This window comes from Anser brachyrhynchus, assembly GCF_964034855.1.
Source record: "Anser brachyrhynchus genome assembly, chromosome: 9".
Classification (NCBI taxonomy): Eukaryota; Metazoa; Chordata; class Aves; order Anseriformes; family Anatidae; genus Anser; species Anser brachyrhynchus.
Genome location: NC_137703.1, coordinates 5,868,875 through 5,885,591, shown reverse-complemented (window position 1 = coordinate 5,885,591; position 16,717 = coordinate 5,868,875). Strand labels below are relative to the sequence as shown.

Here is a 16,717-nt window from a genome sequence, read left to right as displayed (position 1 = left end):
TCTGACAGCGTCTTGACTCTTTTCACATTAGAGTCAGAGGCAGAAATTTGCAGTTTTGTTTTTCATGAATACTGATGCATGACTTCCAAAAAAAAAAGTTTCATCAAATGTTTTGGCCAATAACATTCAACTTAATGGTTGCACAAGCACAGCGTTAACTGGAACTGACCCTAAGTAAGATTCAAAAGATACCTTTATCCCATGTTGGGACACAGACAGGGAATTTTAACATCAAAAACCTGAATGTGAAGGTAAAGTTGAGGAAATACAAGTCTGTTCCCTGAATCTCAAGATAGCATGTTTATATCCTTGCTCAGATAAGCCTAAACATTGACATTTTAAATTTCATCACCTCTTGTACTCATGTTAGACTAGGTGCAGAAAGAGACAATTTCTGTATGAATACTTACACTTCATTATTATTATCCAGTCTATCTAGTCTGGTAATGTGTAACAAATTTGGGAAGAGACACCAAAAACTATTTCTTGCATTGTTTGCTCCTTTTAAACAACAAAACATTTTGGAATAAAACTAACAGAGCAGTGCACTAGCCCAGGTATTAAATACAAGTTTCTCCCAGTTTCTTCCTAAGTGCTGGGGCTGGCTGCCCATGGGAGGATAACATTGAATCCAACCCATGTTGTTAACAACCCTGTGTTACTGAATAAAGAGTGACCAAAACATTTTCCGAGTGCGTGGAGAAGGTACAGGGTGAGGCAATACCACAACAAGCCTGAATTTTAGCCTTCCCTCTAACACTAAGCACAGATTAGCAAGTATTTTCCTACAGCTTCCTTTTATAGTTTACACTAGAAATTGTCAGCCTTGCTTTTATGGTCTGTTATGCTGAATGATGGGGAGGAGGAAGGGTCTGCCAAAGAAAAAGGATAGTAAAAGAAGGGAAAATGAGCTAGATACTCCCAGCTACAGTAAAAGCATCTCAGCTTTAGTGTTGTCCTCTTGTGTGGTTTTACATGCTGCCCTAAATTATGACACATTAGCCTTGGGAGAAATACTAAAAAGCAGTCATGTACAACACAGAATATCCCAGACAGCTGAAGAATGAAATATGGAACCTCTGTTCTTTACAACCCGAGTCTTCCTTAACCAAGTATAAACATTTCCTGCATAGAAACATATAGGCTTTAATACAAATTTTCCAGTGGATTTTTTCCCATTGTTAAGTATTTTATATCTACAATAATACAGTGTAATGGCTGAAGCAAAGATGAGGTGGCAGTGCTCATTGTGTGAAAGATGAGTAATAAAATCATCAGCGTACAAATGATTTTTTAATTAGGTTTTAATCTGTGTATTTAGAGAAGTTATTTCTGTGTGAATTCCACACTGATAATTTTTATCTTGGTGCCGCAGCTGCAGTCGTTAATGGCAGATGCCATGGACACCCTTGAAGGAAGAAGGAGTGATAAAGAACGTGTGTGGAATAAAATTGAGAAGGTAAAAACCTGCAGAAGGGGCAGAAGAGCATGTTGTTCCTTGGGGAGTATATGTCCACCTGAGCCAGAGCTGTTCAAAAGGTAGAAAAGAAAGTAGGTGCCATTTGAAAGCTGTCTGCGGGCCTTGAACTCTCTTAGCACTCAGGCACTAACCACAAATACATATTCATTTCTTGCTTTAGCCCCTATGGCTGATCTTTGTCCATGTTAATAGTCTCTTGTGGTTATCTAATGAAAAAGAAATCTGCATAGCTTATTTTTGGCTGATAATTTTGCTTCTCTTCCATCTTTGTCATATGGGTACTGTGCTAATGGTTGGGGTGAGTTGTTAGGGAATAAAACTCATCCCAACAAATGAGGTCCCTCAGTGGAGCTCAAATGAGGCTTTGGTGATGTGAGATGTAACAGACATGTAAATGCTTCTCTGGAGTCTCTGCTCAGCAACCGGTCAATGTAATTCTTGCAGGATTTGTGAAATGCGGGGAGCCTTGTGTTGGCTCTCTGTGCAGAGGAATTTGACCCGATGTAGGGAATAATAGGTCAGGCTGGGATGTAATGGGAGAATCTTACATTTGCACAGAGCCTTTCAAAACAAAGCAATTCACTCTGGGCATTCAACACTATTGACATTCAGCCCCTTCTGAGAGCAGGATGGCAATGCATCACTGGGAAGGGAGAATTTTGCTAACAGGTCACAGCATCGCTCTGACACTGAATCTCGCAGCTCTGTAGGGCCCCGGGCAGATGCACGCTCACTCTGTACCACATCCGGACAACAGGGCACTGACAAGACTTGACAGAGCACTATGGCACTGACAGGACTTGATGTTGTTCCACTGTGATACTTAGGGTTTACAGTCAAATCTCAGGGAAAATGCTGAGAACCCAAACTGCAGGCGCTGCATCAGTGTGAGTAGGACAAGCAAATGGGACAGAGGTGTCTGAAACAAGTGACAGGAGGGTCTAGGGATGTTCAGAGCCAGGATTTATGAGTCATTAGGATTAAAATTTCAGAAGGCATCACCTCTGAGAGTGAGCTGGACCAGGTATAATGCCTCCTCGAGCTGTCACATAGGTGGCTCATTAAAAAAAAGGTTTTCAAAGTATAGAATATTTGGTGACAGTAACCAGAACTTAAATGCCAAAAATTATAGAACAACTAGGTTACATCTCTTTTGAATGTTCATGACGTAAAGCAAACATTAAATATTCCCATTGCTTTTCCATCGCACCAGGATATTCTCTAAATATCTCACACCTGCCTGCAGATTGTGTGAGAAGCTTTTGCAACACAAATACATGCAATTATATACGTTTATCAATTGCATACATACTTCCTGCCATATATACTAAATATTGATAAAAATATGAATGCAAAGAGTGAATAGTATATTGACAAATAACTTCCTCCCTCTGCTTCTTTGGCAGTTATCTTTCTCTTTCTCAGACAACAGACTTCAGTATTAGATACAAAGTTTTCCAATTGTTTTTTCCAAAAGCTGGGATTTTAATTCACAGTTAGGTGTTTGAAATAACCAGCCAGATTTTCACAACTCTGAACAACCACAGAGTTGGTTGTTCCACAGATCATGGCTGGAAGTTAGACTAAGTACACCAATATCAAAATATTTATTAAAGGTTCATGAAAAGTCTGTTGGTGGTGCTGAAAAGATTCCCACATATTTCAACAGACACCAGCTAATATTTCATTGTAAATTTAGTAAAACATCTTTTTTGTGTGTGTGATGTATTTGTACATATAGATGTAAATCTTTTATATTTCTCTGGATACTTTAACTTTCAGTATAATCCTAACTGAAATGAAGCTAACATTTAAAAATGGACTGGCATCCCAAATTACGCCACACAAAGCTGTGCATAATTCTATATTTAGGGATAAAATTTGCTCAATGCCTGAAAATCTGCTCTCTGCATTTTAAAATGTGGTGCTTCAAAATTTGTTTGCATTCTGAAAATAATTTTGTATTTCATTTTTGACAGCTTGAATAACTGTATCTGATTTGGGGCATCTTGTTCCAAGCAGAACTCACTGTTTGTTTCATAATACAAAAATATTTTTATATATTATTTCAGAACAAAGAAATGGAGAGCATCATCAGATAGTTCTTTTCTACTTTACTTTTCTCCAAAATTTAATTCCAGCATAATCAGCATGTTCCTAGAGAAATTTTCTTTCTTAATAGAGGAGGCAGGAAAGTACTCAGGGAGTCTGGCTTGTTGTTTTTTTGTTTGTTTGTCTTTTATGTTTCACTTAAATCAGCTCTAATTTAGAAAGTTACACCAGGTTAAAGGACCCTAACAGATTACTAAAGAGGATTAAATCTGGTAACAGAAAACTGATGTGGCATGGATTATTGCCTGTCACTTACTTGTGCTAGAACCATTTTGAAAAGTTCAGCGGTTCTCCATTCGCTCATCACATGTCACTGATTGTAGGAGCCTGCTAAGAACCTTCACATAGATCTAGTTACAGGGTAGTTAATTGTAATTTTGCTGTTGAATTAATTTACATATATTGGAAAGTGAAAAAGAACATAAAGGAGTTTATACAATCAGCTATAAGTGCAAAACTCTGAGAAGCTGACAGCTACGCTACCACCAGTGTAGTTTGGCTCTTGCTATAGAAACAGCTGTTGCACCTAATGAAAGCACTCAAAATTTTTCTCTAATGCAGCAGAATTATAGCTGTGCCTATTTTCCAAACGGTTAAAGGGTCTGTCAGAACTGCCGCTACAAACCACTGTTTTCAGAGTTTTATATTCCAGAGTCAGCCATAAAAAATTCATTCAGGCTGAAATCTGACATACCAGGGCACAAAGCCTGACAACCAAACACTTTTCCTTTTGTCACAGTGGAGGGTTTATCAAATTAGTTTGAAATTAATCTGGGCAATTTTGAATTTACAGCAGTGACAAAGTAGTAATGTATGTGTAGCTTCAAGTGTTTTGGGCATTGCACTGCTCACCCAATTCACTGACAAATTTATGTTTTTAAGCGAACCAATTTTTCAAATGGGCTAATTATTTTCAGAAGCTTTAAATACAATGAAAAGAAAAATGACCCAGTGATTAGCTGGAGAAAAGGGAACATCACAACTCAGGAGATGCCTTTCTCAGTATTAGCAGGCTATGGAGTCTGCAGCCACAAGGAGACCTGACCCAGGGCAGCCTAGATTACTTTGGGAGGTTAAGAAACACCCCGCTGCAGAGGCTTAACCACATCTTAGATATCCTCGAAGAATGGAAAGGAAACGTGGGCTGGGCCAGCCTCTCCAAATCCCTTTCATGCCTGTTCTCTGGGATTTTACAGACACTTTGACATGCAGCTCCCTGGATAAACCTGAGCTGAGCTGGTATCGCTGCGTACAGGCACACGGGGCAGTTGCCCCTCCACCAGCCGCCAGCAAGTCCATGGGATGGAGCTGGTGGGTGGCAGCTCACTGTGCCCTGCTTGGCCATGTCCCCGCTCCCCAGCTCACAGGGACCCACCAAGTAGTTCAGACCCCTCCATGTGTCCAGGTAGTTGGATATTCTCAAATATACATCATGACACTCACTGCAGTGAGTCTACAGCAATTTAACTTTGCCCATGGCCCATCTTTGCCCTCCCTGAGGGACTTGTTTCAGTTGCCAGCACAACTTGCCATAGGCTGAGAAGTGTGCATTGCCCTCTGCCTGCCTGGCCGGGGCTGGAGGCAGTGATATTCCTGTGTACCAGCAACTCGGGGAAACCCGGACACCTGGGGGTAAGACCCATCAAGCAAGTAAGGGAGGGAAGGAGTCCCAGTCTACTTCAGGAACAAATGTATTCCTAAAAATTCCCAGACTGAGCTTGCTGGTGCCCGGATTGATGGGCTTACAGCAAGGCATCATACTAGGCTTAGAATTTTTTTTTAATTACTGGCTCTGTCCAAATTTATAGGTTGAATCTTGAAGGTACTGAAATATCACACCATCAGCATTTTATGAGAAGGGACTTCTCTGAAGCCATCCTTGTGAATGCAAACTCCTCATAAAGTAGACAGTGGGAAACACTATGGGGAAAAGCATCATAGCCTATCTTATAAAGGGGCTTAAGTCTTCACCAGTGAACAGAGGCAGAAAAATATTTTTTCTTACTGGATTTTAAAGTGTGAATTCTCTTTTTAATTCCATAACATTTGAATTTATTAATCTAATGAGGAAGACAGGCCAGCGGTTTGAGCAATGACTTCTGATGCACAAGGCTCAGCAGCAGTGAACAGGAAATTTCCAAGAGAGTTGGAGGGGAATTACCCTGATAATTCAACTTGGTCCCACAAGAGTACTGCAGCCACTGAGTTTTAAGGAAATGGGGCACTACTGTAATAGCCAGGTCTGGCCACTGTAGGCTAGCTGCTTTTCCAACAGAGTTACAGATTTAAGTGAAATCTGCCGTGAGTATGAATGTTGGGAGTAGTGATCAAGCTTGGCCCTGAATAACTCAAGGAATCAGGTCTCTGCATGGCCATTGTAGCATGTTATAGCCACTACGGTCAGGTGGAGGGGTTTGTGGTATCTAAGATACCTAAAGGGGTAGGAAGGGGCCTCCATTAATCTACAGAGCCCTCACTTCTCTGCAGGTTTGTAAGAGAAGAAAAGGAATAAGGGGGATTGTTTTCCTGTTTCATAACAATAAATTCATTAATAAAGCCTCACAATATTGTTACAGTGAGAGGCATTTCATTAAATAAATAGATACTTTAGAGCCCATCAACCATAAACTTTTGACATCCAGAGAGAGGAGAGCCCAATAAGGTAGCAAGTGCCATATTGGCTCTGTGAAGATAATAATGCAGTTCTACTTCTTTCCTCCATTTAGCCCCTAGGCTTTCATAGTGGTTTCATAGGATCCTCTTAACATCATTTGAACAGCCAAAGGATAGACAGGAGTTGGCAAATAAACACTTCCCTACACTTCTACATGTGAGACACTTCATAAAACCTTTACATCTGAGTTTACCTCAAGGGCATCACATACTTTGCAATTTAGATAAGTTATTATGCCCATCATTTGCTGAGCTCAGTGGAATGCCTGTTTCATAAATCTGAAAACAGAGCAAACATGGATGAGTGAATAAAAGAACAGATGTAACTTACATAAGGATAAGTATATAACAAAAACTGCACTAATATATGTGAATATAAAATGAAGTAAAATTAGCCTAACGTATTATGTAATTCTTTAGCCTGGCACACAGATTCTCAGTAGTTGACCTCTGCTTACTGCAGCTCTGCCTTTTGCAGCAGCAGGGGAACACTATCTGATGACCTGTGCTCTTCCACTGACATTATCTCTTAATTGAAAACCAAGCCATGGAAAAGGGCCGTAGACTTGCCAGGCATTTGGTCAGCCAGAGGAGCAAGGAGGGAGATTCGTATTTTGTTGATGGGAAGTGGACATGTTGCTGAATAGCATTGTGCTGGCTGCTGCAGCAGTTATTGGCTGTATGTGACTTTGTAGGGTCCTGTGCAGTAACCCAAGCCCATGCCACAGCCACGGGGAACGGTGCTTGTTCTCAGAGCCGGCAGGTTTCCCACGTTGTTTTGGTGTGCTTCAGCTTGGCTATTCCTGAACCAGCCAGGGAATGGCTAGCCACTACCAGAAGGAAAGTGGCTCCTGGTTTGCTCTCTCCCCAGGGCCGTGATGCAGCCGGGCGTTTTACAAATGAATGGACCCATTGTGAAAAGAGAGGAGGGAAGGAGGGTCTGTTTTTTCCAGCCAAATCAATTTGTCTAATATCATGTATCACTTATACCCATAATTTGGCACTTATACCCATAATTCGTAGGTACAACAACAGCTACAACAAAAGTACTGGTAATGCAAGTGGGAAGGAGTGTTTTGTTACAAGAAAAGCTCTGGTCTATTCCACCAAGCCATAGGGTGAGATAAGTCAATGGGATAATTTTAAATACCAGTAAATATGGCAGTTGAGCAGTAAATGTCTCAGACATCAGAATAATGTATCTGGTTGTCGCTGCCTGGCAGTTAAATCACAGGCGATTCTGGACATTAACAGTGCCTGCATACGGATTTAGACAAATATTTCCCCAGCCCTTGCTAATCATGCTGTCACTTATACATGAGCAGTCAGCTTACCTGCTGCCCTCCGCTAGAAAAGGTCTCCAGCCCTATAAACACCTGCTGCCAGGTATTGTTACTGCTGTGAAAGATAGCACGCGTCAACAGGACGGCTCGCAGTAAACACTGAGCTGGACAGTGTGATTCAGGAGAGCTTGTGAAGTACTGAAGGACCATCTCCATTGTAAGGTGCTTAATAAATGTAATTCATTACCAGCATCAACAGTTTTTTTATTCAGTTGCCCATCAGCAAATACTCTTTCTTCCGTCTGCTTTTAGCTTTGGAGCCTTGCTAATGTGTTAAGACCCTGTTAATTTTTCAGTGTTTCACTAAACGCCATCCTTCAGGGTAGAAATGTGGACAGCGCTGTCTGCCAGACCTCGTTCTTTAAAGAAAGGCAGTGCATGCACACAAGGCATGTGAAACTGCAGAAATGGAGCGTGAGGGACAGCACATTTATCTTTGGCACCAGCATCTAAAGCTATGAACATTTCCAAAAGCGGGTCCAAGGCGAGAATTGTGCGGTCAGTGGGTTCCATCGCCAGACAAACGTAGGGAAACGACACTGGCCTGCCCGTGGCCATTCAGGAGATGATGTGCTATGTGCAAACCCAACTCCCTTCCAAAACCAACCACAGCAGCTCAAAAATGCTTCACTTAACACACAAGCCGTAAAATCACGACTGTGGCATGTTCTCAGCTTTTCCTCCACACCCCGTACAGCCGTCCCTGCTCACCCTCCAGGCCCTTTCCATACCATTCCTTTGGTTCCTTCGTTCAGCCCAACGAGTGCTTCGGCAAGTAGCTCTGGGGTACAAAGGAAAACACGGAGAGGTACTTCGTGTTTAAAGGCAGCTCATTCGCCTTCTATTACTAAGAGCTCCCGAGTAATAGGAATAGGTTCTGTTATGCCCCCAAATCCTTTTTGCTGTTGCCTGTTATTTATGGCTCCCGCATACATTTTCAAAAGCACCTCTTTCCTCTTTCACACTGACTCCCCCAGTCTGTGTCAGGATTTAAGTAGTTTGGATGTTTAGGCAGTATAGAGCCTGTATACACTTGGATCCATGTAACACATACTTTTACAGTTTTACAGTTTACAGCGTCTGCTTGCTGCATTTCTATCTACATTTTTTTAAGCAGTTGTTTTCCTACATGAGTTTGTCCTCAGGACTTTGTCCTGGCTCTTTCATTTGTGCTGTTCTAAACTCTTCAGCAGCAATTCTCTTCTGGTGAAAACTCTTCTATTGCTGCTATCTTTGTATTTATATTCAGATTCAGGCCAGTATTTTAAAAAACATGAGCTAGTTTGTGATGAGAATATCTCCCCCAGTTTTGGACAAGCCATGCAGCTTCCTTTGGACCATCAGCAAGCCATCGACCATGGGCATCTGTTCCTTGGAACAGCCCCCTCGCAGCAAAGGTTGACAAGTTTCGTGACATCTGTGGCCCATCAGGACTTGGACAAAAACACCCTGCATGATGGATAGTATCTCTGTGGCCTCTCTTCGTAGCTGGTACATATCACGTAATTAGGAACCATATGTGGGATGTCTTATCCCAGTGAGTGCATAGGAAGAGCAAATAATATACTAGCCTTGTGCATTTTTCAGGGCAAAACCAGATGCATCTGGACAAAGCCAGAAGTGACTGATTGGACACTAGCAGAAAAGCAGTAGGTGCTTCAGAAAAGGAGGGGAAACCCCATGAAGCCCTGCTCTGCAGAGGAGGTTGGTCTTAACGACCTCCAGAGGTCCTTTACGCTGAAATCTTCTGATGGTTGCAGTTCAGCTGCAGCAGCAGGTGCTGCTTGTACATCCTCCGTGCCGCGAGGGAATCAGGACAGCATCCGAGAGCAGGACTGCCAGCTCGCTCCCCTTTATCCGTCACTGGACAACACCTACAGAAGGACAAGATCAGAAATGCTTCTATATGCTGCAAACAAGGCCTGTCTTGTTCCTTACCTTTGTGTGGACGTATGTAAAGTCACTTTCAAAAACTGCCGTAGGTCTGGGTCGATCCTAAGCCAGAGGGAAACCACACGTTGCCTTGCCTGATGAGACCCTAGTCAGTTCATCCCGCAGGCTGGCCCCATGGCAATGCTTCTCACCTCTTTTAATTTGCTCTCTGTACTATCCACCTCCTTTTTCCCTGCTCCTTCCAGCTGATCACAGGGGCCAGACCAGAGAGAGAAAAGCCCAGTGAAAGAAATAGGGACAGGAGCAGCCAGAAATGAGGGAGAAACAGGAGCGACTTGTGATGCATTGGGCAGCCTTTAGCTGGGCCTGGTCTGTAGATATTTAACCAAAGTAGAAATGCTGCCGCCGCGCTGCTGGAAGAACCTGGGGGAGCAAATACTTGGGATATCTTGAAAATAAGATGTCTTAGCAGCGGAGGATTAAAATACATTGAAGCCCAAACTGTCTCCGTTAGTACTCAGGTCACCAAGCAACTCGATAACTTACACTGAGAAGAAGCCCATGAAGTTATAATTCACGTACAGCATAACCCATGTACAGAAGGGCAAAGGACTGACCTGGCATTGATCCCTGGGCAGGGTGAATCCTCGTGTGGATCGCTGGCAACACCGGCAGTGAACGCTCCACTGTGAATCAAGTCCTGTAGGGCTCTTCCCGTGGTGGGATTTAGTGGTGCTTTAGAATATACAATGGCACTTCAACCTGTAGAGTGGCTGCAGAGTTTGGCTATACAGCCCTGGGATCGAGGCTCAGCAGCAGTCTGGGGTCAGCTATTGCTCTGCTTGGGAGTAAATCGCGAGACTTTTCCAAAACCCGCTTCCCTACGCTAGTCACGTTGGGGCTGGCTGTGACATATGTCCTTCTGCACACTCCCATCCACACAGATTCCTTTTTAAGCACTTATTGGGGGAAAAAAAAAAAGAGAGAGAGAGAGAGAGAAAAAAAAATGAAGCTATTGATTTTAAAAATTTGCATTTCCCAACGAGAGCCCTGAAGGTGGCTCACCACAGTCAAACAGCAGAAGAGCGGGCACGGGGAGGTTTTAAATCAAGGCAAAAAGGCAGAACATAATGCTTCCAATTTACTTTCTTAAAATGAAATGTGCAAGCTAAAAAGCCATGAATAAGCACTACTGAACACTGCAGCCACCAAAAAGACATTTTTAAGCCCCCCCCCCCCTTTATCTTGTCAAGAGACTGTATTTTCATTGTGTTTGTGTGGTAATTTAAATCATGCCAGGGCTCAGCGCATACAGTGTAATTGTAAGTCAGCGAGGGTTTGAATGTCATCACTGCTGTGCAAATAACATCATCAGCTCATCAGCTGTGTCAGTAGCATTGCAATTATGTAAGCAACTATTATTTCCACCCCTGATATGCCATATTAGAACTTATTTTGGGGGCTGGAGTTGACAGGTATTCTATAAATATGAAAAGCACACAGCAGCAGCCAAGCCCTGGTGGGAACACCATCCCACCCTGTGCTCTCTGGTGGCATCACCAGCAGCTTGGCCACCGCTGGAGAGCTGCTGGGGCTTTTGCTCGCTTCCTGGACCTCCCTCGCCCCTTCCCGACTTGCCTGGGATCCATTTCCCTGCCTCTTCACACCCTTTGTGCTCGGCCAAACACGAGCTCTACTCCCAAAAATCTAACAGATTCCTTATAATCACAGAAGTCACAGAGACATTTTAATTTGGTCTGTTGCAGAACAGCCTTGGGGGCTTGCTTGTTGTTTTTATTATGGCTGAGCCCCTGGACTGGAGCTTGGCACCAAGCGATTAGTCTTTCTCAGACTTCCTGCCTGCTTTTGGCAGATCAATGATTTCCTAAGCTTTTATTTCAGCTTCTTAAAAATGAGGCTAGCATAATGATTCCTTTCCCTAATCCCCTGCATGTTCACATTGTGAGCACGTCACGCCAGAGCCAGCCCCAACCTCCGCGGGCGCCTGTTGCAGCGGCCCTCCTGGCAGTGGAGGAGCAAAGCCCACCGGGGTGACCAGCATGGGATAAAACTGCTCCCCTGCAAGCTCGTGGGGAGCAGGAGGACAAACTCCTGTGCCCTCAGCACCCCAGAGGGGCAGAAGTAATGGCCCACGAGCTCTGGTGCTTGCCTGATGGCCTCTCCATCGCACGCGTGCCCCTCGCCAACGCGCACGGCTCCAAGCTTGGGGCTGGGAGCACTTTCCTAACGGCTCAATATACAAATAAATAACGGCAAAATATACAAATAAATGCAATAGTGAGCCACGCTCAGATTAATTCACAGCCAGCTTCTCAGCGCTGTGACTAAAGAAGCAATGCTCCACTGAATGAGTGTCAGGATGATAGATTAGGACTTTTTTTTTTCTAAAGATTGAAGCTTAAGATGCAATTGGAAGATTGATTCTTTAGATCCTCACGTTATATAGGGTCTGGGTCCCAAGACTCAGTGCGAAGGGAGATGGTTCCCATCCTCACCATACAGGAACGTTGCACATCACAAAAATTGACACAGATTATGAATAAAGGTAGGGCATGGGGAGAGATAGCCATGAGATTATGAATGCCTGGTGCTCACAGAATACCTGTACACGGTACTATTAATATCTATTTTTGGTTATGAACCTTTATTTTCAGTTTTGAAATCAGCCCTGCATTGAAATTTATCTATCTGAATGTACTCTTTATTAGAATAATTATGTTTTTATTTGGGGGGGACACAGGTCATCTATTCTTTTACTACATTCCCCAGTGAATTATATTTCATGGGAAAACATATTTATTCGGAACTTCATTTTGATTTAATAGAAAAATGGTTCATGCCATAGCAATGCAGAATACTCATTTTTCTCCGTGTGCTGATTTTTGGCATATAAATGCCAGAAGCTTCTGTTCTCTTTCCTTATCAAGAAAGACTTGCCCGAGATTAATTTCCTCATCATCCCTTCCTTTTAAAGTGGCTGTTTTTCAATGCCATTTAAAGACAGAGTTGTGATAAATTTCTGTTTTCAATGCACAGATTTCAATGAAAGAAGTCTATTCCACAGCAGTAAAGTAATTGAATCCAAATTCACAGAACTGAATCTGTGCGTGCATAAGGCCAAACAGAAAGGGACAAAAAAATTATTAAATCATGTACCATTACTCCAGCCAATTGTACGAGAGGTGCCTTCACATGGTTTTTTTTCTAATGAGAATTAGTTCTGAAATAAACTAATTGCCAAAGTTTCTAATGCTTTTATGCAGGGAAAGGGACATGATTCTGACACTCCTTTGTAATTGCAGATTGGAATAATTGAAGACTTCTTATACCAAGTAGAAGACAGTTACTTGAAGAACAAAAGGCTGAGAGCAGCTAGGAGGGAGAAAACGAAAATGAAGAGGCTTCAAAATACGCAGCAACATTAGAGCCTAGGAAATACAAAGCTGTCCCTCACCAGCCCTAAAGACATGGCCACACAGCCAACGAGAAAATTAACACTGTAGATATTTGATAGATAGGTCAGCAAAAGCCACCTTTCCACTTAATGAGCCTTCCCCTCGCTATGGGGTATCTTTAGCAAGACACTCCTGCACTTCATTAGCCTTAACTGGCTGGAATAAACGTCCACGCAAGGCTTATTTTAAATTGTCTTGTTTATTTAAACAGTAACACCCAGTGGTGCATTTTTCTCTCTACATCCATGAGGAAAAAGCTGGGGAGGGCTTCTAATGGTTTATACCCACGCCAAGATAGAGCCAACTGCAGAAAACTGCCTGGGGCCACAGCCCAGCTACCTGCCCGCACCTCTGCAGCCCGTAACTTCATTTTACAGAGCTGAGCCTGTGTTTGCACAGGGCCAAAATGGCTTAAATTTCAAGAGGAAGCTCATATGGATTTTCTGACCTGAGGATATTCTGTAGCCACAGCCTGTAAAATCCTCCTGGCTTGGCTGTCACACAAAAAGGGCCGAGGACAGGCATCCCCCCCGTCCTTAGCTAAAAGGAATTTGGCCTCACATTGTCTTCCTGCCACATTAATGTTTTATACTACAGCTATTGGTACTAGCAAAAGGTGACACGTGGGAGCCTGCACCTTATAGCTGAAGCAAGGATGAGTGCAAGGAACACGACAAAACAAAAAGAGAAAGCAAAAAACAGAGCCCAGCGTTGCTCCAGGTTAAGAACTTGGAGCCCTTTGCTCTGGTCTGTGCCCTAAGGGTAAGTTTTCCTCCATTAGATGAAAATTTTTTATTTCACAGAATCACAGATTTTATTTTGTTTTAAAAGACCTACTTTTCAATAGAGATCACCTTATCGGATGGTGTTTGGTAGGCGTCCTTAACTGATGTGTGCAGTCTGTTCTAAGGCTGGCATTTCCTTTTCCTTCACTGCATTTACTTTGTAAGAAAATAACCTCAACCTATGAAAATAGGATTCGGTTCCGTATAATTTCTCATTCAAAGGTAACTTTAAAACAAAAAGATAGAAAAAATCCAGTCGAGCATTAAGATTTAATTGAAAATCCAGGACCTCAAAGGTATTTAGCCACTTAATTCCCATTATCTATTTATCACAGATAGGAGTCTAAATCCTGCAGATTTTTAGCTGCTCATAAAAGATTTTTTTTAAAACTAAGAGAGAACAAGCAAAAGCTTTGATAGTCGTTTGTTCATCGTTAACAAAGTATAAAGAAATCTTTCTGAGAAAATCTGAGCTAGCTCAAGCTCAGACATGTGGGACATAGAAACGAAGAATTATTGCCCTTTGGAGACAGCATTATTTTGCAATGGAGTTGGTTTTGTCAGATGAAGTTTTATGACACATAGTGGCAATCATCCATCTTTGATGAGCAGACACATACTAAATCAGAAAGACTGCTCCCCATGGATCATCAAGTCACAGTCAACACACAGTTTGGTAAATCATGAGGCTCTTAAGCAAATACTCTTAATTTGATGTAAACTAGTTTACCATTCTGCAATATTTTATGCAAAATCACGTATACTCTTTTTCATCATTCCAGGTTAAAAAAAGTGCAATGAAAAGAGGTGATCTTTGGGGGGAAAAAACGACACAGCCACTGAGAAAACAGTCTGTGCGACATGAAAAAGTCGATCTTGGTGCACTGAGCACAGCGTACCAGGCTCATTGCGGGGCCTTGTGGGAACCCCAGACCCGAGACAAGATGTGACAATTCACTTTCAGATACCTGACATTCAGGTAGGGCAGAAAAACTTACACTACAGATCAATTCATCATTGAGAGAGAGAAGCTGTTGCCCAAATCAATCTGTTAGGTGTCTGAAACATCTGGGCCAACAGCTGGCTACAGCACCCTTTAGTTCCAGAAAGCCATACACTAAGGCAGTTGTCAGAAGTCATCTGTGAAACACCACAAAGGAAATATGAAAGGAGCCTCTGCCACGGGGAAGGGGGTTGCTGTTTTCCAAAAATACCCATCTGTATTGCATAGCTTCCCAGGCCCAGATCTGCATGCAGGTGTTTTACTCAAGGCTTTCTGAGAGTCAGCTTCACCCCATGAATGTACGTCACTTTGGCTGGACGATGTGGGAAGGAGAGGGGTGTGCGGGTGGGTCTGATGCTTGCTGCATGCAGCGTAGTTTCCAAAGCATGTGATTCACTAGGCTCCCCTACAAAATAATAATAATTATTATTATAATTATAATCTTGTCTTTTGAAGAAATTGCAGGCCTATTATAATGGTTCCCTGGCCTCATAGCTGGGGATTTCTATAAGGTGATGATGTACGCCATGGCTCCTCTCATCAGGAATCAGCACCAGTTGGACTTCATTCCTCACCCTCTTTTCTGTCTTGCACACAAGGACACAACTGAGACCACTACCCAAGAGTTCCACTTTCAGGTCACTTCTGTTTCAAAGACTAGTTTCCAAATGAACGATGGGCATTTGTTTTCCTCCATCACATCATTTTTTTGGTCACAAAAATGATTTATCTGTCGGCAGCTAGGTTCACTGGCCCCAAGCAACTTCTGTCAGTTGAAACCACTCAATGAAAAGCAAAGAGAACTATACCAATTTAAAGACAGGGGAAAAAAAAAAAAAGAAGTAAAAATACCCTCTCCCCAAGACTGCCTTATAACTCTTTTGCTTGCTGTTGTAATCACTGCTTCCTTGTAAATGCCAGAACTTCTGTACCAAGCCCTGGAAGGGACAACGAGCACAAGCAGAGTGAGCTGCTTCAGGTGTTAGGTACCTTTTTACTGCTTGGCTCTAACACTGATTATGACTCACAGAAGGTACAGGGTTTGGTCTTAATAACCATTTCTCACTTTCACTGTTTATAAAGTCTCTTCTCTCAAAGGGGTATGGTAAAAAACACTTGAAAAATACAAGGTTGTGGTCTGAAGAGAATGGGTGTACAGCTGAAGAAATAAACTGAACATCACCAGTGGAAGAAGACAAGGCGGACTCATGACATCCAGTGGTGAGGACTAAACTAGAAGATACCTGACTGGCACCCACTACTAGGCCTTAAATAGCAGTCTGTGGTTGCTACTCTCACTCTGTAGGGGAGGACACTGCTCAGAAAATAACTCTGAGCACCTCAGCCACGCTCCAGCCTCTGCACGTATCTCCCTCCACCCGCATTTCACAGCAAAAGTGAAGGACAGAAGAACACTTGCATCAAAATTTCCTTGAAATTTGACTACACAGTTTGCAAACCCCTGAGAGCAAGGACCGCCTTAGAGTCTAGTCCACGTGTTCCCCTCTAGGAATTAACATATTAATAACTTTAAACCAAACACGATTTAAATAGAAGTCTAATATTAAGTACTCTGTGAATTAATCATTAGTTTAGCAATACAGAGGGGAGGGTCATCAGGCACCACACGCTACTTCCAAGACACAGCCTATGGCTAAAATTAGAAGAGTTTGTGTATATATATGTACACACACACATATATACATACACACACAGAGTATTATACTTACAACCCAACCAAGTAGTCATACAAATGTAACCTGTTCCTTATTCAGGGGCTAGATGTGATCACACGTCTTTAATCTCAGCGGACAGAACAACAGCAGGCCGCGGTTTTACATTTCTCCATTTGAACTACGATCATTGTCACAAGAGCCAATTTCACGTTGGGCTGTTTCTTGTTCTTGTTGCAATTCATCACGAGAAGACATGAGATCCAAGATACCCCGGCA

General features: G+C 42.6%; 1 protein-coding gene across 1 annotated transcript in view; it reads left to right on the top strand.

The window, feature by feature from the left end:
- SPATA16 (spermatogenesis associated 16) overlaps positions 1–13,025 on the top strand; it is a gene marked incomplete at its 3' end in the record, with an annotated part of 78,791 nt that extends 65,766 nt beyond the window's left edge. Inside the window, 3 exon segments of the mRNA XM_080605440.1 lie at positions 1,376–1,459; positions 12,825–12,944; positions 12,948–13,025. Of these exon segments, the coding sequence (XP_080461566.1) occupies positions 1,376–1,459; positions 12,825–12,944; positions 12,948–13,025 (282 nt within the window).
- Positions 13,026–16,717: the final 3,692 nt, after the last annotated feature.